The sequence below is a fragment of the Phalaenopsis equestris genome, unplaced genomic scaffold, assembly GCF_001263595.1.
Source record: "Phalaenopsis equestris unplaced genomic scaffold, ASM126359v1 Scaffold000002, whole genome shotgun sequence".
NCBI lineage: Eukaryota > Viridiplantae > Streptophyta > Magnoliopsida > Asparagales > Orchidaceae > Phalaenopsis > Phalaenopsis equestris.
The window spans coordinates 36,710,923-36,734,512 of NW_018164444.1; the positions used below are offsets into that span (position 1 = coordinate 36,710,923).

Sequence of the window (23,590 nt, forward strand, 5' to 3'; positions counted from 1 at the left end):
CATAGGCACAAGAAGTTAGAGCAAAATACCATATTGAAGAAACAATGTGCAATAATATGAACTTAGATGTGGCTGATGGGGAAGATGTCGAAGGCATGATTCAACTCAAAGATAGTATTGATACCCAGTTATATAATTCATATTTATAAAATATATGTATTTTTTAGTTCATATATGTTGTGATCTTCTTTGTAGAATTGATTTTATGATTAGTGAATATATTTTGTAATAATTTTGTATTCTTAGTGTATTAGTTGTTAAAGTTTGTTTGTTTGCATAAATTTGTAGTACTGAAAAAAGAAATATCTAAAATTTGAATTTCTTATGTTACATTTCATGATAAGTGTTCATTTGCTCTTTCATTCATTTCTTTGTTTTTACCATTTTTAAACAAAAATTTATATACCCATGAATGAGTTGATTCTAATCTCCCAAATCAATTTTACCGTCTTTTTCTTAATGAATGCTAGTTTATATGTTCTACATGGTATGCCAAATAAAATTCAAAGTACACTAATTACATATCAATCACGTATGACAACAAAATATGACATTTTACATATAAAAGCAACAAAAAACCATCAACCCACAACCCACAAATTAGAATGGATAACCAGGAAGCACAAATAAGTTGGATATCTACACCGCTTAATACACACTTAAAATTCAAGAACTGTAGATTAGCTTGTATCGATTTCTACTAGATAGAGATTGGTGGTAGGTAATTGAGAGAATGTGCTCCCTACTAGGCTTATGAAAGTTTAAGAAGTAAAATTTTGGTAACTACTTAGATGGATTCATTTGCAAGGATCCCTTAATGACATGGCATGTTTTAATAATTACATGCCAGCTGAAATTGTAGATTGCTACCATATTTAAAGCAAGAGTATCATATGGTTCTTTGGTTCAATTGTAAGAATAACTAGGCCATTTTATTACAAACTATGAGCACTTAACTATTGAACTTGAGTGGAGCAGACAACAAATGAATTAAATATGGTGATTAACATATTGCAGTACACTCATTATTTATATCATTTTCACCAAATGTTAGCCACACATAACATTGCTTCATTCTGTCATATGTTCCCATTAAAAGAAACTAATATCAATGATGATATAACTAATTTGCTTATAGCAACTCAATAGGTGCTTAAGACATACCATTATGTTTTGATAGAGCTGCAAGAATTGCCCCTTTGCAGATCTGGGGAACATTGTATCCTTTTATAGCCAGACATAAAACCATTTCATATCATGCCATAATATTACCCATGTTGTTAGATCTCTGAGAAAGTACCATAATAACTAGAGGAAGAGCTGTTTAAACCATATTAGTCAAAGAAAATAAATAGTTCTTTTCCTCACCCTCGGACTTACAATCAGGAAACTATATCCAATGCCCACTATGGATGAATTAATCAATCATATCGATATTTACAAGTTTTTGATTTATGATCAAGGTATTACCAATTTTGCATGACGGAAGTTTTCTTCAAGTTAAATTTCAGAATACATAAAGGGCCTTATGAATTTCATGTGATGTCATGCAGACTAACAAATGTTTTGGTCACATTCCAATCTATGAAGAATAATATTCTTCAGGCTTATTTGGTATGATTTTCTTCAATATTTTTTGATGATATTCTTATAGGACATTTACATGCATTCCACGCAATAATAATATAATTTCATATTTAGCCCCTAAACCTTAATTACATGAGCTAATATAATACAAGCACCATATGTATTTCTGAACTGCAATCGAGTTACTTGAGGACCTCAAGAAGAATGGTGAATAAAGAACATATATTGTTGTTGATCAGGTTCTGATTACAGTTTCTAATAATTGCTATTTTTGAACATTTTCGAGTAGCTTATCACTCTTCTTTATAGCTACTGGTCCTTTTTTTAAGCATTATTTTCTTACCAAATTAAAAAAAAAAGCTATTTGTCACTTCATACATACGTACTATTCTTGGCAAGCGAAGTTTGATAGTACAAAACTTAACAGGAATTAAGAGTCAAAGGTGAGAGCTTTTAAAGTTCTAGTATTTTAGTTATAAAGGTGTTATATGGAAATTATGACTTAACAGATTCATGGCCGTGAGAAAGTAATCACCAGTACTTTGGTTTGTAATCGTTAATTATTGAACTTTTATTACACATTCTTCTACTCTGAGATGACAATCCAATCAGTGAAACAAACTGATTAGGGTGATATTTTCTACTGTCAGATGTGCCTATATTTGATAACTTTTCAAACGCCAGTTAATTGTCATTGTGCAAGTCTTTCAATTTGCAACTGAAAGCTTCTAGTTCTTTTTAATGTTGTCTGCAATCGACTTACTTTGCATTGTTATCTAAGCTGAATATCATCAGGTCCTGTATTGTCTCAGACCAACTTTTGTATGTCTTTTTAGGGAAACTTTTCCATATGGAGTATATATGCAGTTTAATGTACGAATTCTAGTAATATGCCGTCATGTGTGTTATATTGGGTCCACATAAAAAAAATTAAAGTGGAACCGCAGAGGTTATTTGGGAGGGTTATTGGAGGGTTATTGAGGGGTTATTGGAACATTAACTCCAATAATGTCGCAATAACCTCTCAATAACTCCCGTAGTTCCACTTCAATAACCTTCGCAGTTCAATGACATTTCAATAACCCTTGCATGAACCCCGCACTAACCCTTTAATAACCTCCGTGATTTCACGTCAATAACCCAATAATAACCTCCACATGGCGGCATATTACGGGAAGCCCACACGCAACTACGTGAATACTCTGTATGGAAAAATTTCTCGTTTGTGGTCTTTCTGACGATTTCTTCTGGGACAATCAAATGCCTTGAGCATCTCAGGAGTTGTTGAATTGCTGCGTTCCCAAAGATCTACTTTTTAAGAAGGTGGTCATGTTTATGTCATATAGAAGATTTGGGTGGTATAATATTGAAACTGTTTTAATAAAATATTTGTTATATATTTTAGGCATTATTATCGTCATTGAATGACAGAGTTTGAGGGAAAAATAAACAAGTTTTTTCAATCGATTGATGCTGGAGATATCTTTTCTTACAAGGATTTCCTTGAAATAAAGCTCCAGTATTCACTAATATGCTTTGAAAATTTTATTTACTTATGAAGCATGGATCAATATATTTAATATAATTTCAATAACAAGATGAAATGCGAACTTCGTAGCTTTCTGCACATACCGGTTGGCTATGGGATAATTACATATAGATTGGGGTGTAAATAAGTCGAACATGAGCGAGCCCAGGTTCAGCTCGTGTTCGGCTTATTTATATTTCAAGCTCAAAAAGTGTGTTCGTAACAAAGAGTCGTTTTAACAACCCTAATCACGTAGCCATAAGATGTTAAGGGTTAGGGCAAGATCTAAAAATTACTGTTTATATTAAAATATCATTTAGATCTAATTTAATAATTTGTATTCTAAGTTCTTAATTAATACTTTTAATTGATTATAAATCTTTGTAGCTTTGTAGTCAATTAAAATTTTTAAAAGATGAGTAGTATTTCGAGCCAAAATGAGCCGAACACGAACGAACAAATTTTTTTTTGTGTTCGGCTCGTTAACTTAGCGAACGATCCGAACACAAACTTCGAGCTGTTAGCAAATAACGAGCCGTTTTGATGGCTCTACATATAGACCACCTGAAAGATTGATATTTGCAAATTAACCACTCGGGTCTTTTTTTTTTTCTTTGAACTACTAAATATTTATGTGTGTGATGATAAACCACTGAGAATTTGATAAAAAATGTAAAATATGGGCTGCGATTTTGTCATGAATTTTATAATTGAGTTAGAGATTGAAAAATGGATGAAAGAGGGTGGTTGATTTGTAAATATCAAGTTTCGTAATTGCCCCTAAAATATATATTTCTGCTAGGGCTGTAGACGAGCTGAGCTTGGGCGAGCTCAGGATTGACTCGTGTTCAACTTGTTTGAAATTGCTCGTGTTCGAAATCGGCTCGTGTTCAAAATTGGCTCGTGAACAATGTGTTTGTGTTCCGTTTGATTTAAATGTTCTTGTTCTTGTTCTGCTTGAAATTGACTCGTTAAAATTAATTGAAAAAATAGATGTAATGTTGGATTCGAACCTGAACCAAATATATGCAAAAAAAAGCTCAGAACCACATTACCACACGAGCTATTATTATTTAAATTTAGATATATATATATATATATTATATAAATAATTGTACAATTTTTTTATTTCAAACTAAAATAAATCGAACACGAGTGAACAAAGAGTTGTTCTTATTTGACTAATTTATAATTGAAGCCGAATAAATTTATTTTTGTCAGGTTCATGCAGTTCACGAACGAACTAATGGAAGACAAGCTATACTTAACCATGGAACACAAACTGTTCACGGGACCTTTTTTTGATAGCTCTAATTTCTGCCTAATTCATTATTTGGCCTTTTTCAGATTTCCGTCGGGTAGGCGAGCAAGCAGGCCTCCTCGAGGAGAGCGTATTTTCTATCAGGACTCTTGACGTAGCTCTACGTGCGGCAAAAATTATTCTTGAGTTACTTTCAAATTATTTTTTTATTTATTTTTAATAATCCTAAAATAACACAAAAATAACTGCATCCACCTCTACTGCCAAAGCAGAGCTATGTCAGGAGTTAGTAGAGAAAAATTTGCCCCTCGAGGCAGGTCGGAGAGGCAGAGGGAGAGGGAGAGGGATGATCGGTGATCCGTCTGAAGGAGAGGGGCCACCGGACACATCCACCGGAGTTCTCACCAAGCTGACCGGCGAAGAGGTCAGCGGACAGATCCACAGCACCGTCCTGACGAGATCCTCGCCGTAGAAGAAGGAAGGTGTCGGGCAGCTTGTCGAGGAAAGAATGTCGCTCGCGAATGGATCTGCAGGGGAAGCTTAGGATGATATCCGGCAGCTTGTCCAGAATCAAGGAGCAAGCTCGCGAATGGATATGCAGAGCTTCACTCCCGAATGGATCTGCGGAGGTGAGGTGAAGGGCTAAAATTTTATTTTTTTTTTCTATTTTTGACGTCATGAAAAATAAAGTTAAAACGTGGAAGAAAACTTCAAATTTAATCGCTAATTTTCTCCTACGGATCAAAAAATTGAAAAATCCCTCCTCCGTTGGAGGACTAAATTTGTTTGTTATCTTTCCCAATTTTCACCGTTGTGCAAATTCAGTAGAAGTGCATTGCCCGCAGTATACTTGGGGCGTTCTTTAGTTTATAATTGCAGCCCAAGAGATTGGCGCCTGCTGGGCCAATGAGAAAATAATGTTGTTGACTGGAACAATTTCAATATATTTAGCTAAAGTTTTTCTATTTACATCTGTAACACTTGAAAATTAAAAATGTATGCATGTAAAGTGTATTTTAGTTTTAAGAAGTTAGTAATATTGGTATTATCTTATGAGATGACAAGAGATTTGAGTGGTGCGTATGGAAATATTGTAAGTTTAGGTCTTGTATATGTAATGTATGTAAATGCCCGTTGTTTATAGGGGGATGACATACATACCACTCAAAACATTGAGATTTACATCTATTACACCTAAGTTCAGTATTTACAGAAAACAAAGCACCCAAAATATATCTAATGATTTCGATATAACACTTCGTCACAACAACTCTGAGCTACTGAAACTTAGTGACTGGCAATGACAACAAATAATAAGGATATTGTAATATGTAATGATTTGGAGCAATCTCATCCGCTTCAAGACTTGATCAAGGGAGACAATTTTGTTCCATGGCATACAGAGCTTATCATAGATACTCAGCAAAGTATTATAGGAAACTATCATTAGCTTAATACCATCCTCCACCATTTGCAGGAACATGAAAGCAAGGTCGTGATATTGCTCGTTTCAGGTGTAAGCGGTGATTAGGGAAGTGTAGGCATATATATATGTTGGTGGGGCAATGCTGACTGCGAAAATCACCTTAGAACAAGCCATTTCCCAACCTTGAATACTTTGATGTGTTATGAATATTAGTTTGAGTCTTTAATATAGTGGTATTTAATGTTATTATATTTGAGGTAACTGAATAAAACTATAGCTTGTCCTATTTGAACTCTGAACTAGAGCTCTATTCAACTTGTGGTAGATATCAATAATTTTTTTCCTCTTTTTTTCTTCTTGACAGATTTTATTATGTTCATTTATTATAGTAGTGTTGTAATTTGTCAAAACTTAAATGTTATTTTCCTTACATTTATCAAATTTTGATGCTTAATTTTGTTTCCTTAAGGTATTTTTCTTATCTTTTAATAATTAGTTTTTTTTAAAAGAATTTAACTTTCTTATTGAGGTGATTTTAGATTTTATTTGTTTTGATTCATTGTACTACATAAAAGGTAGAAGTCAAACTATTTTAAAATGAAAAGTTAGAACTTACAAAGATGTAAGTGATAAATTAATTTATTTACTAAATATATTATAATAGTATCGATAAGATATTGTAAGAGAGATTTGATGGATTTGAGAATGCATGTAATTGATAAAACTTGCCTCCATCTTAAGGAAAAATTAGAGAGAGCAATTGCAGCCATACTCTTGTAGGGCTCTTTCAAATTGACGAGACAACTAAGCCATGTAAAGCATGGGATGTATGGTAGCAACATAAAATTGGTTAGCAAAGCAAACTGAAAGGATTTCTTAGGTTTGAATAAGTTCTTATGGAGAATTGAAAATTGTTTACAAACAACACTATATTATTTTAATCTAAGAAAATTGTGGTAGTAGAGTGAGGGTTTTATGTCTTAATTTTGTATGAAAATCTCAACCATAAATAGATTAATGAAAAGAATATAGAGTGTGGAAAGGGAAAAAAATCATTGTGCCTTGCCTACATAAATGTTATATTATATTAGTTAAAATTATGAAGGTTTATTCTTCTTGTTAATTGGAGAATGCAAGAATTCATAGTAATTCACATTGGCTTGCTCATTGTGGTTATGTGGGAAGTACTGCAGAGTGAACATATCGTTTAGATGATGGTGGTTGAGAGATAACAATTAGGTAGTTACAATTGAGAAATAATGGTCAGGAGATGGTGCTCAAATGATTATGATTTGATGATGGTGCTCTGGTGATTGTGTTCAACTGATGGTCAAATGGTGATAATCAGATGAAGATAGTCGAAGAAGGATAATGGTTATATATAGGTGGTTAGGGCAAAGCACTAAAGGACTTCATATCTCTAAGGTCTCTTCTAAGTCAATTCTAGGACTCCTTTATAGGGAGGATGACACTCTATTTATAATTTATTAGAAATATTTTATTATTTTCATTGCTAATGATTCAAAATAATTCATCGTTTGGCTCATGTTGATTCATTTGATCATTGATTGTTCTTTTAATATTCAAGTGCCTAAATAGTCTCAACATTAAGTGATCTTGAGTTCATCAAATTCTTTTTTACTGAGATGTGTAATTTGATTGCAAGCATGAATAATTCAAATATTGTTTAACCCTTTAATTAATATCCTAATTTTTTAACCAAATACATGAATTGAGCTTATTTGAACATGGATTAAATTACTTGTGACATTGTTGAGGTCAAATTATCAAGACATTCAAATTAACTAGAAATATACTAAAATCAAAGGTTAGATTGTCTAAAATTTGATTCTGCTTGGTTTTAAATTTAAATGTTACAATAAAATTCATATTTGATTAGGCGGACTTTCCATATCAATGTTAGATTTAGGAGTAAACCTTTCCCAATAGACTTACATCCGGTTAGCTTGTGCTAGTTGGTGATTTAGGCTTTGTTTGGGATCACTTTATCCTTCAAAAAAGTTGTGTTATTCAGGACTTTAGAACAGAAACAAAATAAAGGAGTTTTTTCTTAAAGTTAGAATATCGTATGTATAAAAAAATTATATGTAGCTTTTCATAAGGTAAAAAAACAAAAATGTTCAAGAGAGATTTATATTTCAAACAAAATTGAGCTTCTCAATGTAAGATCAAAAGAAATTAAAATATTGACAAAAAAAGTAGAGGCATTTGATGACCAACACATTGACAACGTAGTTGATAATTTGACCAAGGAAGTTTCCACTAGCCAAAATCAACCAATTGTTAAGATACTTCAAGGGAATGATGTTGATTCGACTATGAAGCAGAGAAATCGGATGCCAGAAAAGTGAATGAAACCCTAAATTGCGAAAACCCTAGAAATACAGGCAGGAGTTGTCTTTGACCTCAAGTGCAGGCGGTTATGGGGATGTATTGATAAGAATTATCATTGCAGGAGATGTTTTCCGCTAATGTAAAGCTAGGGAATAATAGGTAGTTATTTTGGACTTTTTTTTTTTCTGAGAAATGCCAAACGGAGATAAGAATGATTAGGTGGATGAGTGGCTTTACACTTAGAGACAAAATGCGAAATGAATATATCTGTGATTTGGTTGGTGTAACTCCTGTGACGGACAAAATTAGAGAAAGTCGTCTTAGATGGTGTGGTCACATTAAACGTCAACCATCTGATGATCCGATTAGGAGAGTAGATGTTTTAGATTCCACTTATGTTAAGAAAGGCAGAGATAGACCTAGGAAAACTTGGGCTTATTGTATAAAAAATAATCTTAATTTATTAGAACGAAATGAAAGTATGATACTAAATAGGATGCAATGGAGAAAAATGATTCATGTAGCTGACCCCACGTAGTGGGATTAAGGATTTGTTGTTGTTGAGGTCAACCCACAAAGCCTTAGATTTTCCTCAAATTGAGGTCAACCCTATTTAATTAGACTTGCTCTTTATCATTTAGGGACATCAACTTGGGTTGGGCTCAATTGTTTGTGTATTTTTTTCACACACACACACATCCAAATGCATGTACCTCTTACATGCAATGCCTTAAACTCAGGACCTCTTGTTTGAAAGACAGATCTCTCAACCACTAGGTTAAACTGGCATGCATCGGTTATTTGGTTGCTTGCTGAAACTTCAATGCTTAAGTTGCCTTCTGATTTTTGAGTGGTCAGCAAAATATATAAATACAAACAGGGGTGAAACTAACATCTTTTTTTTTTGAATGGTGTATTTCACTTCATTATGATTCGCAAGAAAAAGAAATAGTTCCAAAAAAAATCCTTTATTAATTGATTCAGACGATTTATTATTGTCACGAAATAATAATCATTGTCATATCACTCAATTCCTATGTATTTACATATCTTACACATTTGTACCACTGAAATCTTTCATATAACAAGAAAAATACCACTATTTTAATTTTTAAAAAGTGAAATACACCATTCCATGCATATATAAGGTGGTATGAATGTAAAAAATTAAAGTTTAGGTGTTAGATACGTAAATGCATTTGAATTGAGTGGTATGCAAGTAAATTTTTCATTTTTTTTTTAGACGGTCATTTCCCAATTTATTTATCATGCATTATAAACGCAAGAATAACAAAAATTTTAAGTGTAAATTTACGATTAGATGTACTACTGGTGCAGTCATTTATTTTACAGTATAAGATATTAAATTTATTAATTCCATCAAACGAGAACTTCGTTTGATGGTGTAAGTAATTCATAATTAATCAAGCCACCGACGTGAGTAAGTCATTCGCCGGTTCCTTCATAAAGTTCTTCACCACACTGTTTGTCATCTCCATGGCCATGACCTTATCTTCCTTTTTTATGTGCTTCCATCCTTCATCGCACATTTCCATCTTCTTAATAGGCGTCTTGCCTTTGTGCTCTGCCAAGATTTCGATGTCAGTTTGTGGAAGAGTCGAAGAGGCAAGGGCAACGTAAGGGGGCAAAGTACTCTAGTTAGTTTAAAATTCAAGGGGACAATTGACCCCCCGGACTCAACCTACAAAGAAGAAACTCCGACTTTGCTTGTGGAGAAGCTTCCAAAACCCTAACCTTCTTGTTCCTAAAATGTCGGACTTCCAACTAGGAAGTCTCAATGTATGCATAACCCACGTTCATTAAAAATATTGGACATTTACATAAATATCACACAATTCTTTTGTGTTCACACATCTAACATCTTAATAATTATATTTGCATGCATACCACCCAAATACTTAACATCACATTAAAATTGCACCGTCAAAGTGGAATACACCATTTCATGCATAGATCTATGATACTAAAGTGTAATAAATGTAATTATCGAACTTTGGGTGTTAGATATGTAAATGGAAAAGAATTGTGTTGTATATATTTAAGTTTCCCTAAAAATTGCTACATTCAATTTCGCACTCTATGGAGTCCACTGTGTCTTACTTCACGCGGAGTCCACAATTGATGTTAATATCGGGTGCAGATATTTTCTAACGTTAACTCCAAAAAAATCAAACCTGTCAGAAAATAAATCATATCTTGGCCAACTTCTGGTTTTTCTGGAGTTGATTTGAGTCCAGAGCTGGGAGCCACAATTATCTTAGGATGTATCTACGTTTGATCTTAAGCTGGTTCGCTTTATTTATTTTTTTTGTCTTGCCTGACTGATTTAGTCATTGCGAAATGATATTGATTATTTTGATGATTTTCATTTAATTGCCAATTTATACATGCCTGGTCGTCTAAAAAAATCTACAATTAATAGAGAACACATGAATCTGTCAAACCAATTTGATTTCTGTTTTGTTTGACTTATCTTGATTGATTCTTTGACAGAGATTTACACTACTATTGATTTTTTGAAGATTTTTGGCTGGAGAGCTGGCTTTTGTCTTTCAGGTTGTCCCAAATAGTTTACAAAGAACATAGCAAAAGCTTTATCATCATAGTCAAGCTGATAAAGCTTATTATGCCTGTTATAGTCGAGATAAAGCTTCATAATTTTTATGAAGATATTTGGTTGGAAGCACTGAATATGATAGGTGGGTCTGATCTTCATGATATGATCAATTATGATCATGATATCATTGATGAGAGAATGTATGATTATCATGATATGATTTATTAGGGTCACAATATCAATACTTGATCATTGTTATAATGAACATGATATGATCTATATAATGCACTCTTTAGATGATTTGTAAGAGTAGGATTCATGATCATTATTAAGGAAAAAGTGAGAATTGTTATTATTTAAATAATAATGATCATCACAAAGATCATATAATACTAACAGAAATATGGAGCGTGAAAATTTCAATAATACTAACAGAAATTTGGAGCGCGAAAATTTCAATACCTATTTTGTTTATTCATATGTCATACAAAATATGTATGAAAGATTAAAAATGAGTTTGACTGAATCTTCACGTACAAATATCCGAGTAGATAGTTGAAGAGTGTAATTATAGGGTAAAGAATAAGATTGACAATAAAAAAGCATATCTAAATTTATGGAAAACTAATACTCAGAGATTTTTGAAACAAAACAAGTATTTTTAAAAGTAATTTTTATAAAGGGGGGGTGAGAGAATTGACGTATTTTCATAGAAATACACCAATTGTTATAGTAGAATTTCAATAGTTAGTGTAGATGGTGTGATAGTATGAAGGGTACACCACTAGGTTGTAGTTAATATGCACAAGAGGGTTGCTTGTCAGGTCACATAGCTGGAGTTCATGAGAGTGAAAAAGAGAGACTAGAAATGACAAGTTAACTGACTTCAATAGCTCATTATTTTATTCAATGAATCTCAATCATATGATTTATTATATGACTAAAAATTATATAAAGTATGCTATAATTAATTGAATGCATATCTAATCTTTAAAATGCAAAGTGATATGATGAAAATGCTTATAGTGCAAAGCTTTCCCATCCAGATAATCTATTTATAAAATTTATTTTACCATCAATTCAAAATAGATATCACTAATTGATGATTGTTAGCTATTCAAATGTTCTTTGTTTCTACAATTGTAACTCCAAATTAATCAGTTTAAATTGTCCTAACAACTGTTGATGTTCCTCTGTTGTTGAAATTGCAAGAATAGAATATGCTCTACCTTTACTTTGGTTGACATTAAAAATTTGGTCATTTAAATAATTCATGGAGTAGAATCTATTACTTCATTATCATTAGTTCTACATCTTCCTCAACTTTATCCCATTTTTTGTGTGGCATTAAATGAGCCCTCATTTTTCATTTCATTCCATTAATTAGTATGTTTTTTTTGCTAATTCTATTTTATATAATTTACAGTGAATAATTTTTATTCATACAACTTCATGCATGCAATTTTTTTTTCTACTTCTTAATGCTATAATTTTGCAGTACTTGTACAACTGTTATACTTTATTTTTTTCTTTAAACTGCTTATCTTTTTGTGTTTTCAATCCTAATTTCAATGATGTTGCACCTGTTTTCTCTCTATCATAATAAGATGAAATTCTTACCAAAATTGAAGCATTTGCAGAGCGATCAAAATTATTTCAATGAAAGTGTGATTGTAGCAATTATCAGTAAGAAGTTTGTACTTTTTGCCTGATTATAAAATGCACACAATGATGTGCAAAACTATCTTGATTTATTTTATTTTAACTTAAAATATTCATATAGTTATGCCATGTTCGGAAGCATGCCAAATGGTAGAATAATGGATAAAATATTAGAGGAAAATAAATGGGGTATGATTAGTAGAAAAAAATATTGAATGTATAATAAGTAATTTTACCATGTTTAAAATTAGTGAGTATATTTTAGTATTGCTAGAAGATCAAGTGATATCTATGTGCGAGGAATTTTAATTTTTTTTTATGTACTATGAAAGATAATAAAAATTTAGATTGGGATATAAAATCTAGTGTTAAGGTTAATGGATGAGCACCTTACAATTCTAAATTATACTATAATGCCATGAAGACTCCATAGGTAAATTTAATTAAAATACTAATAGATTTGATATGTTATATAGATCTAATTGTGGGCTACAAAAATGTTATTCTTAGTTAAGTTGAGTTTAACTATAAAAAGATTAACAAAGTAGTTGTATTATAATTGATTATGAGAGTAACACTTACTGAAGATAAGAGCTGAAAACACTCTTAATGGGCTTGTTCTGTACAACAAAATTTAGAATATTTACTAATAAGCCAAACAACTAAAATTAAAGTGGAAGGTTTCGACAAGAAAATTGGAGTAGAATAAGATTAGTATGAATAGAAGTTGTGTGAAGAGATTTTTGTGAAATATATTTTACACCTTATGAAACACTCAACAAGACTGAATTAAGCATGGGAATTCATGAAATCAATCCAAAATATTTGGTTTAAGATTGATGATGGGAGAAAATAAGATTTAAGAATGTTATGTAAAAAATTACAAGTAGATATATTATGAGATTCAAGTGTACATGAGCAAAAAGCCATTAATAAATAAGTTGAGAGTGTTATAAATAAAATACTCAAATGAATTTATGGTATTTTTTTGGAAAGATAGGGAGAGAATTTATTATATAAAAAGACAAATTAATTATAATTGTTGATGATAAACTAGTGGAGAATAGAATTTTCTAGGTTCTGAGCAAATTGCAAGTGAAGGTTAGAAGCTTTCAAATCGGTGTAGCTCAATCAGATATGAACTTGTTCTATATATTTAGGTTTTGAGCAAATTGCAAATGAAGGTTAGAAGCTACACTGACGTTCTACTTATGATATCATACATTTTTTGCATTCACCATATCTCAATAAGCACATCATTATAAATATTGACTGTTGAATGAAGAACTTCGGGATTTTGAGAGAAAGATCCTAACAAGTATAATTAATTTAATGACATATGAGCCCATGAGATAAAGGCTATATTGGATGAGTAGTATTTTTGGGAGTTATGAAACTTTTTGTCCATTATTCATTGCGATGAATGCTTTAGGACAGTAGAAATCCGAAGTTATGAAAAAGAATCTTTTCTTTTTAGAGTATCAAACTCAGCATCCTGGTGTTTTGAATCACACCCGACGAGAATAGAACATAATAAATGAGAAAGAGATAGAAAGAGAGAGGTGGGAGAGAGAGACATAGAAGAGAGAAGAGTACACAATAATGAACAGTAAAAAGTCTTGTCTATTAGTCATTTCTTATAAAATGATCTCTCTATTTATATGGGAGAGTGTAACATATGTATTTTCATTTCTGCCCCAACTTTACTGGCTGTAATTACAAGATATTCTAGGTATTTTACATGTATGAGCTTATTGTTCGGCTAATCTATGACTAAGTCAGCTAGGCTAGAATGACTTTGGCTCATTAAGACCAGTTCGGCCCGCTAAGCTTAAGTCGTGTTGCTGGTCAGTTGGATTTGATTAGTTTCGGGTCGACAAAGCTAACTTAGTTGGTTAGACTTTGTTGATCGATTGATCTAGTTTAACTATCGACCCTCGATCCCTAGACGAGGAGCTCCAGTTGGCAGAACGAAATTGGACTATCGAGTAGAATGTGAATCACCGTAACTCGGTAGATAGCTCTCTCCTTGACAAGGGGTTCTACGGGGTGATTGTGAGGCTCTGTTGTATGATCACTTATTAGTCATTGATGAGGAAACTTCATGGGCGTATACTGAGGAACCTGATTCTTTCCTCTGGTGGAACCTATCAAGAGGTAGGTCAATGTATTGAATCAGCTTTCTTATGGTGGTTGGCTTAGATGCTTGTCTCGTTTTAGTCCGATGGGTTCGGGTTAGGGTAATTCAGTCTTCTTTGTGAGTTGTTCGGTTTTGGTTTTGCTTGTTTTGCTCAAACAAATACACCTGGTGGGATAAGTGGGCCTCCAAGTCCTCTGTCGGTTGGTCCTTCTTTATTGTACTTTTTTTCTTCTAAACGGTTAGATCTCATTAGAATAAGCTTCTCATCAAGATCAGCATTAACACAATTTTTTATGTACACTTGGGATTCTTTAATTCATTTCTAATCAATGTACTACATGTTTGAGAAATTCTATTCTTACATTTAATTATCAGCCTAATCGAGTCGTCTTTATTACGCGAGAGATCTTACCATATTTATGGCAAATATCATTTCTCAATAAGGTGTGGCGTTTGCCACCAATACTTGTCACCCCAATCATTTAAGGATTGTCCGTTAAATGAATTTTGAAAGGCAAATTCATTGAATGGTGTTGCATAACATAGAAACATATTTAAAATTGACTCATAATCTATTGTCTCTCAGTTCTAGTTAGGTGACGCCCTTCAATTATATTCGAAATTTGTCTTATTATAACACATGCATTTCACCTCCAAATTGATTCATTCTAACTTTCTCCCCCTTCATATTTGTTAAAAATTCTGAATGCAGAACTTTATTGGGGCATTCGCATACATACCACGCATTCTTATATACATAAAAAATAACATCGCTGTTAGCTTTTCTAAAGTTGAAACACAACTTCATTTATGGCACCAAAGTATTATAAGTGTAAATATCAAATTTTTAAGTGTTAGATATGTAAATACATGAGATGAATTATGTAAATATTAAATTTTCTGTTTGTAATGTTCGTCTATGCACAAATCTACACATAACCTGTTCATATAAATAATAATTTTATGTAATGCACAAAGTTTCTGACAGGTCAACCACTGCTACTGTTTTGTTGATTACTGCCTATTAATTTAAATTTCATTAAAAAATTAAACTATGAATAATGTCCTTAATCATCCACGTCAGAGGGGCATTATGAACGAGTTTGTTGACCGTTGAATGTGTGTTTGCCGGCTTTTGTAATTATTCTTAAAATTTATGAAAGTTCGGGGGAAGAGATCTTAATGATAATGTGTAGTTATCATTAACTTTTTTTAGTAGGGGTCCCAACTAATGGGTGAGCCATCACTTATTTAATATTAATGTTTGGTGGGGTGAGGGGAAGAAACTTTGAATCAATTTAGGAAGATTTACATGCATACCACTCAATTCTTATGTATTTATGCTTAGCCGCTCTACCTATGCATGGAGAGGTGTATTTTACTTTTTTAAGTTAAAATGATGATATATATTTTTCTTTATGTGATATGGAAGATTTGGATGATATAAATGTAAAAATTCATACTTTGTGTGTTAAATATGTACATACTTAAGAGTTGTGTGTACGTGTGTGTGCGCGTGTGCGTGCCAATGAAATTTATGTGATTATGCACAAATCTTGATCCAATTTGGGTAAAAAAGATCTTTCAATTTCAAATTCAAATTTTGGGTCTTTTAAGTTTTGATTTCAACAAATTTATAGTTAAAATTTGCATCTCAACAATGCGAGTCTAATGATATTGAAAGTAATCCAATCCGAGAGCAAATAAGCCTAGATCAAAGTATACTTGAAGGTTTGATGCATTAACTGGAAAGTCAAATGATTTCAAAATTTGGCATGCTTGTAGTCAAATCAAGCAGCTCGAAGAGAGGAATCCAACGAGGATTTGGCATGCTTATAGTCAAATCGAGTAGCTCGTCGAGATGAATCTAACGAGCCTAAGATCATTTAATTCTATGGTCATTAAGAAGCTTAAATTTTGAAAAATTAATATGTGATCAAGGGAATCAACGCGGAATTTCTAATAAAGTGTTTTATGAGGTTGGTCAAATTTATCAAAATGTCACTCTAAAAAATTATAAATAGACCAACATTCTTCACTTGAATAGGGGAGGAGAGTAAAAGAATGAGCTGACAACTAAAACATACATCTTAAAGGAAAACGTGAGATAAACAATCACTAATAATCCACCAGTGATTATTGCAGTTACCAACTACAACTCGTATAACTTAACCACGAGTGGCTGTTGAAGCCAAACTACTATTATATAGTTGTAATTTTCGATTCTTGCAAACCCAAATTTTCGAATTCAAGAGAAGAGTGGGCATTCACACTTTCGATTTCCAAGTCTATTATTCTAATCTGGCCATGCCCCGTGATTTTTACCCTTTCCAAAATTCTTTCACATTTGAGAGTCGCTTACACTTTTGTCTGCATGTGCACTGGAAAGTTATAATGAGCTTAGACTGAAGAAATCTCTGCCATTGAAACTTTATTATAACTCAATTCAACTTCTAATTTTAAATTTTTTGGGCATCATTATCACATTTTTATTGATGAGGTTGACGTAATGAGTTCTTCTAAAGTTGTATGGAAAACGGGCATGTTTCCAATATTGTAGTCGAAAATTTTGACCATCTAAGTATCAATCCCTAAATTAATTAGACCTACAAAAGCTTAATTTATTAACTAGCTAGAAGACAACCTTGAACTTGTCTTCTCTTTCGTTTCATAGCTTCATAAATGTTGTTTTATGTCTTTAGATCTGTTTGATAACGTGTTAAAATACATTATTTTTTTAGAGCCAATAAATTGTTACGCAAGCTTGTAGTTATATATATTTTGATATTTATGGGTTACTATTTTTTTTTTGTAATAATTTGAAAAATATCTAAAGATGGCAAGGCCAATTCCGTGAAAGATGGAATCCGTAAAACTAAAACTACTAATATTGGATCTTTGTGAGATCTTCAAATTTGTATCAAAGTCATATTTAGAGTAGACCGAATCAGTATACCTATCCTTCCTTATACTGCTCCTTTGTCACTCACTGCCTGGAGGCTTCTGCCATTGTGATAATCGCTCGCTGGCCACAATCATATCGTGGACTGTCATCTTCACATCTAGAATGTAAAAGTCAAATCATCATCGAAGTATGTGTTGGTCAATCTTGATGTTGGTTGATTCATCCTTCATCATCATTTTAAATTTAGTTCATTTAATCAATCCATCTTCATTTTATTTGTTTGATTTTTGGCCAGTGAGGAAGAGCAAGTTTAGGAGATAGATTGATTGTGTTGACTACTTTCAATTGCTTATTGGCTTCGAGCGTGACTAATGTTTGCCTTTTTAGGGGGGAAACTGTCTCGATCGCCTTTATCATGATCGTAACACAATGCTAATTATCTTCAATGCCTTTGGGCTTTGGACTCCCCCCTTTATCGTTAGTGAAAGGGGAAAATGGAAAATTTTTCCCTTCAACTTTGACTAGATCGATTCTCTATAATTTGAATACTATGGGCACTTTACATACATGCCACATAATTCTTATGTTTTTATATATCTAACACCTAAATTTTTATATTGACAAACAAATCTATTTCACTGTAAGAAAAAAATGAGTGAGTATTGGGTTGTACTCAAGTCAAGTATATCCATAAATTGGACTTGGCTTGTTACAGTTATTAAAAAAAAATGTTTATGACGAGTGAACGAATATTTAAATGAGTTGATAAACGAGTTAAAAATTCAAACAAATATCTAAATTTTCATATGAAATTTTATTAAATAGTTATACATAAATGAATAAATTAATAAATTAGATAAGAAATAAACTTATCAATATAATAATATCATCTAATATCTATAATAGATATATTCTCATAGAAATAAATTATAACTAATATAATTTTTCATCAAATAAATCTAAACTTACACAAATCTCTAAACTAATGTTATACTATGTTATATATACATATATAAATAAGAGCGGGAAAGATATAAACTTATACAATCAAATAAATCATAATACAATTTTTTTTAGCAATTCATGATGATTCATTAAAATAGTAAATCTATGCTTAAAAAAATTCTAGTTCAACCATAAGATCTAACAGATTATTTGTTTAACTGTACAATAAACTAATTTAGTTCATTTAATTTTGAATTTTTAAGAAATATTCATGTTTATTTATTACTACATTTTTGAGTTCTAAGCGAGCCAAATTTGAGGGTGCACTGGTTCATTTTTAGCTGTAAATGAGGGTCATATTTTTGACATGACGCAAAATCTTGTATGGTATGTATAAAAACTGCTAGATTTGTAAACATCTTAAGATTTATGCGGTATGTTATGTAAATGCCTGAAATTGGGTCAAATATGTGATTCTTTTTCCGAATTTTTAAAATTAAAAAAAAGAAACTCTCGCATCCGTTTCATCCCACCTTTTTACTGCAGATTTAAATTAGTTTAGAAGCTCAAAAAAATATTACAGACTGAAAAATTCAGTCTCGAGCTGATACCTCGAGCTGATGCGTGAAAAATTAGAGCCTGAATTGATCATTATTATAATTTTAAGTTGGGCTCTGATATAACAATTAGATGAAATTAATAATGAAAATGTGCTCTGAATCTCATCTTCGCCGAATACTATCAATTTCTCCACAAGCCCTTAATATTTTTCCCTGTTGCATCAGTACAGATTTTCTTTCTTTAACTTCAAATAAATGATAAGTCTTGCGCGAGCTCCTTTCACTGATTCTGAGTTACAAACATAGCATCAGACTTCACACTTTCTAACATATACAAAGAAAAACACAGCAGATCTCGTCATATTTGAAAGCTTTATTTAATTTTAGCGATACGGAAGGAACATAAACGGAACACAGAACGGACAAGCTTTCTTGCTAAAAGTTCCAGCATGGACGGCGAGAAACCAGAAATCCTCATCACTCATTTCAAGGGATAGAGAAAGAGGGAGACAGAAACAGGACGCTAATTGGATTTCTGGGAACACAATCAGAAACAAGCACAGAGATTATACGGAGGCCAACCAAACAGAACCCATCGGCGGCGGTGCTTGATCGTCTGTCGATCGTTCAATGGCGGAGAGCCAGCGATCTCAATCTCATTCCTCCGCAGCATCTCCCACATCACGCGAACGTCCTCGTACTCGCAGGTGCTCACCTCCTGCCTCAGCTTCTTTAACCCTAAAAAACATATAAGATAAACAAAATGACCTCCACGATCACCGATCATCGCAGATCTAACCTTAAGTTCATCGATTCTGAGCAGCGGAGAACTTACCATTCTTCCTCCTTAAGCTGAAGCGAGCGGCGACGCCGATCCAAACACGCCTAGCGGGAGAAATCATTCGATCCCACCACTCCATTGCTGGATCGCTGTCAGCGATACCTTGGAGCTCGTACAGAGATCTTCCTCTTCTTGAGCTCGTCTCTGTGCTTCGCCCCCAACCACTGCCTGCATCCGGTGGCTCATAAAGCGATTCAAGCGTGGAAGGGCAAAGATGGGAATTTAAAGAGCTGGCGCGGAGCAGGTGGACCACAATGACCGGGGAAACCGCCACGTGACGGTATCGAGCCGTTGGAAAACTCTGGGAATGGTGCAGGCGCTTAGAAGAATGGCCATACACGTGTTCCACGATTGGATCTTCTGCTGCCACGTCTTCTGATTTTGAAGTATTGAATGTTGAAGAAGGACAAGAGCATTCATTGAAGGAGAAGATGGTCTTTATCCTTCATTATTTTTGAAAAAAAAAAGAATTCTTTAGAAATACACCCGCCCGGCTCAACGGGACAATTTAATTATTTTAATAAATAAAAATGCATTTTATAATTTAAAAATATATATATAATAATCATTAATAAATATTCAATAATAATTTTCTTTTCAAAATAAAATTATTATGAAATATAATTTTGAGGTGTTAATGAAAAAGCCTATATATATTTACTATAAGTACAAAATATAATTTAAATTAAAATGATAATTTAATATCATAATACAATATTTAAAAAATATATAACTTGTATATTAAAAAAATTATAATTGTTCAAATTTAGAGTAATAGAAATTTAATGCAAAAATTTTGAGAAAATTTTGAGATTAAAGTTAAAAAATATATTTGCAAAAAACATGTTAATATATATTTACATTTTTTTGTAAATAATTTTAAGAGATAAATAAAAAATTGACCTTCTAAGAACTAATACGTTAATATTTTATAACTCAATAAAGACATTAAAATAAAAAGCTCGTAATATTAATGACATATAATTAAATTCGCTTAAACAATACTGACATTAAAATTAAAAACTAATAAAGTCTTGATTATATAGCAGCGATAAAGAAAAAACAAGCATCTATCTTGACATCTACGTCGAGGCAGAATAACATTTGATCTCGGGGTGTATCAATCATGCTCCCGTCTTGGTCGGTCATGCTAACCATGACTAATGGTCCGTTTGGGGCAGCTTGTGCGTTTCAGAATAAACTGCTTATCCTGAAACGCAGCCTGCGGGCCGGCCGTAGGGGTCGACCTGCGGTTTGCGTTTAGTGTAAAAACCCAAACGTTGTTTCTGATAAACTGGCGAAACGCGCGAACCAAATGGTACGACGGCGTTTCGCCCGCGCTTATAAACTGCCCCAAACGGATCCTAACTCCATCTCATAGATTGTTAACATTTTCTTCTACATCTTTCAATGTTACAAGAAGCATGGAGAAAAAAATATTGAATGAAGAAGACATCCATATTGGTGATTTCTGAACTGGCATGAATGTTATTATCTAATTGTAAGATAGAGATTCACATTATTGATGAATGATTGCAGCACTTTGATGTGAATCCCATCCAAAATTATTAAAGAAAAAAAAAATCATTGTTCATAAAATTAAATAGGAGAAAAATAGGAGCCGCACATTTTGTGCGGGTGTTGGGTTGTCCCCTTGTATATTGTCACGGGCATAAAAATATTGGTGTTTAAAGTGTTCAATGCACTAAAGAATGAAATTGTCAAGCTCCTACACCAAAAGTATCGACTCCGAGCATTAGTGCGCTAGCATCTTGTCCATTGCTACCTTAAATAGTAGGAACATGGCTTCCATGATTAAGTGTTGCTTGATATATATAAATAAAAAATAATGTAAGTAAAATTATATAATAAGTATGGATGGAATTTGATATTGCAAATGTGGTTATAAATTTCCTATGATTTATCATGTGTCATGTACACATAAAATAGTTAAAATGTATTCTTTAGCTGACGAAGGGTCTTAGTACGCGTGAACATATGTCTATCCATCAACACCGACCCAACATTTGTCCTGATATTGAGGATCTTCTGCTCTCTTTTTTTTTTTTGGGCAACTGTGCCCTCCGACCGACAGTTGGGTGCTAGTTTCTCTTGAAGGTTTCTCTGATGGCCTCTAACATTTGGCCCATCATCTGATCTCTTAACTCCTGGATCAATTGTTGTACGAATTCTTTGGTACACTCCATATTCACTATGTCTCTTTGGTGAGTTTCATCTTATGTGACGAAAAATTATTCCATACGGACACCGCATGCCGAGATGCATGCGATGTCCGGTCTCCACCGTCAATCACCGCAAAATTGTATTTCGGTGGGCCCCACTTTTAATTTTTTTTTTTTTTTTTAAATAGATCGAACCGTACGGAATAATTCCTCCTATGTGACACTTCTCTGAAATATTGCTGGCATAATCCACTCACACACCTTTTAAGATGTTGAATTCGAATATGTCTTGTGAATCACATCCAATAAATAGAGCGTAGAACAAAAGAGAGAAAAGAGAGAGATATTGAGAGAGAGCATTATAAAAATTTGGTCTTTGAAAAATGGTTGATTAATAATTTTTTTTTGGTTTTTTTTAAAGAAACTCGGAGTTATCAGCTTGTTTAAATATCGTCAATGTTTTAATCGTTGGCTTGACTATTCATATATCATCGTATAATTCTCTTATTCGAATAAATCTCTCTCTTGAATCATATTAATGATTCAAAGAGGAGAGAAATTGAAGAGAATGATATATGACAAAAAATAGGCAAACAAATTTAAAAAGAAACATGGAAGGCTTATGCATAGGACAATCCTGTTGTGATAGGTCAAGAGTATAAGTCGAAACAAGATCAGATTGAAATACCTCAAAGCACGGTATCCATGAAAAAAATCCCTACTCAAGCCATACATAACCAAAGAATCAAAAAATCATTTTTTCTTCTGGGGCCAAGAGCACTCCCAAAGGATAGTATTTCTTAGATTAATGACATCTTGGGGGGGTACCCAATAATACTCTCGATAATGCTTATATTATCATAATCTGGTGCAGATAAGACACCAAATGATGGTTATTTTGTATGGAAGTACCTCAATGCTTTCAAAGCCTCGCTAAGCCACATGACTGAAAGTGAGTCTTTCGCATCTCAAATGGTTAGCAGCTCATTAGCATGTTGAACCTACTAAATAATTAAATCATCTCGAAGAGGATATCCTTATACTTTAGAGCTCACCGGGTCATAAGAGCAGAGGGTGAATCACTGCATCCCAAACGTGCATGAGCTTATCAATAATCAGGTCGTCAAGACAATGTTCGTTGAACCTACTAAATAGTTAAATCGTCTCGCCGAGGATATCTTTATACTTTAGAGCTCACCCAATCATAAGGTCAGATGGTGAATCACTGTATCCCAAATGGGCATGAGCTCATCAGTAATCAATTCGTCAAGGCAATGCCAACGAAGTCACAAAAGGACGACATGACTCGAAAAGATTCAACAACATAAAAGGTAGAGTAATCCCTAAGCAAGTAGAGGTAGTCAGGTCAAGATACCACATATATGTCATCCCAAACTTTTAAAACATACAGCAAGTAGAGGTAGTCAGGTGTTCTCTTCTATTTTAACCATAAATCTTAATTCATCTTAATCTTTTGCCATTAAAATTTTGTAGAAATTTTAAATTTTTAGGGTCTTTAATGAGCCTAGATTATTTTTTGTGATCAATCCTAGAAAAACATTAAATAAAAAGAAACACAAAAAATAAAGCAGTCATAAAACAAAGGGCAAGAAAAACCA

General features: G+C 32.8%; 1 protein-coding gene across 1 annotated transcript; it reads right to left on the reverse strand.

Annotated features, from left to right (window-relative positions):
• Positions 1-19,057: 19,057 nt before the first annotated feature.
• On the reverse strand, positions 19,058-20,004 carry LOC110033462. The gene is made up of 2 exons (XM_020737450.1): positions 19,783-20,004; positions 19,058-19,685 (listed from the first exon to the last, which is right to left on the reverse strand). Exons 1-2 carry the CDS (start codon positions 19,865-19,867, stop codon positions 19,495-19,497), a joined length of 276 nt encoding a protein of 91 aa, XP_020593109.1. The 5' UTR covers positions 19,868-20,004; the 3' UTR covers positions 19,058-19,494.
• Positions 20,005-23,590: the final 3,586 nt, after the last annotated feature.

Bases quoted from the DNA above. Each gene is read 5' to 3' on its own strand.
- LOC110033462 (XM_020737450.1), bottom strand. From the start codon at position 19,867: ATGGAGTGGTGGGATCGAATGATTTCTCCCGCTAGGCGTGTTTGGATC. The intron at 19,686-19,782 runs GTAAGTTCTCCG...TATGTTTTTTAG, and splicing joins CAGCTTAAGGAGGAAGAATG to GGTTAAAGAAGCTGAGGCAG.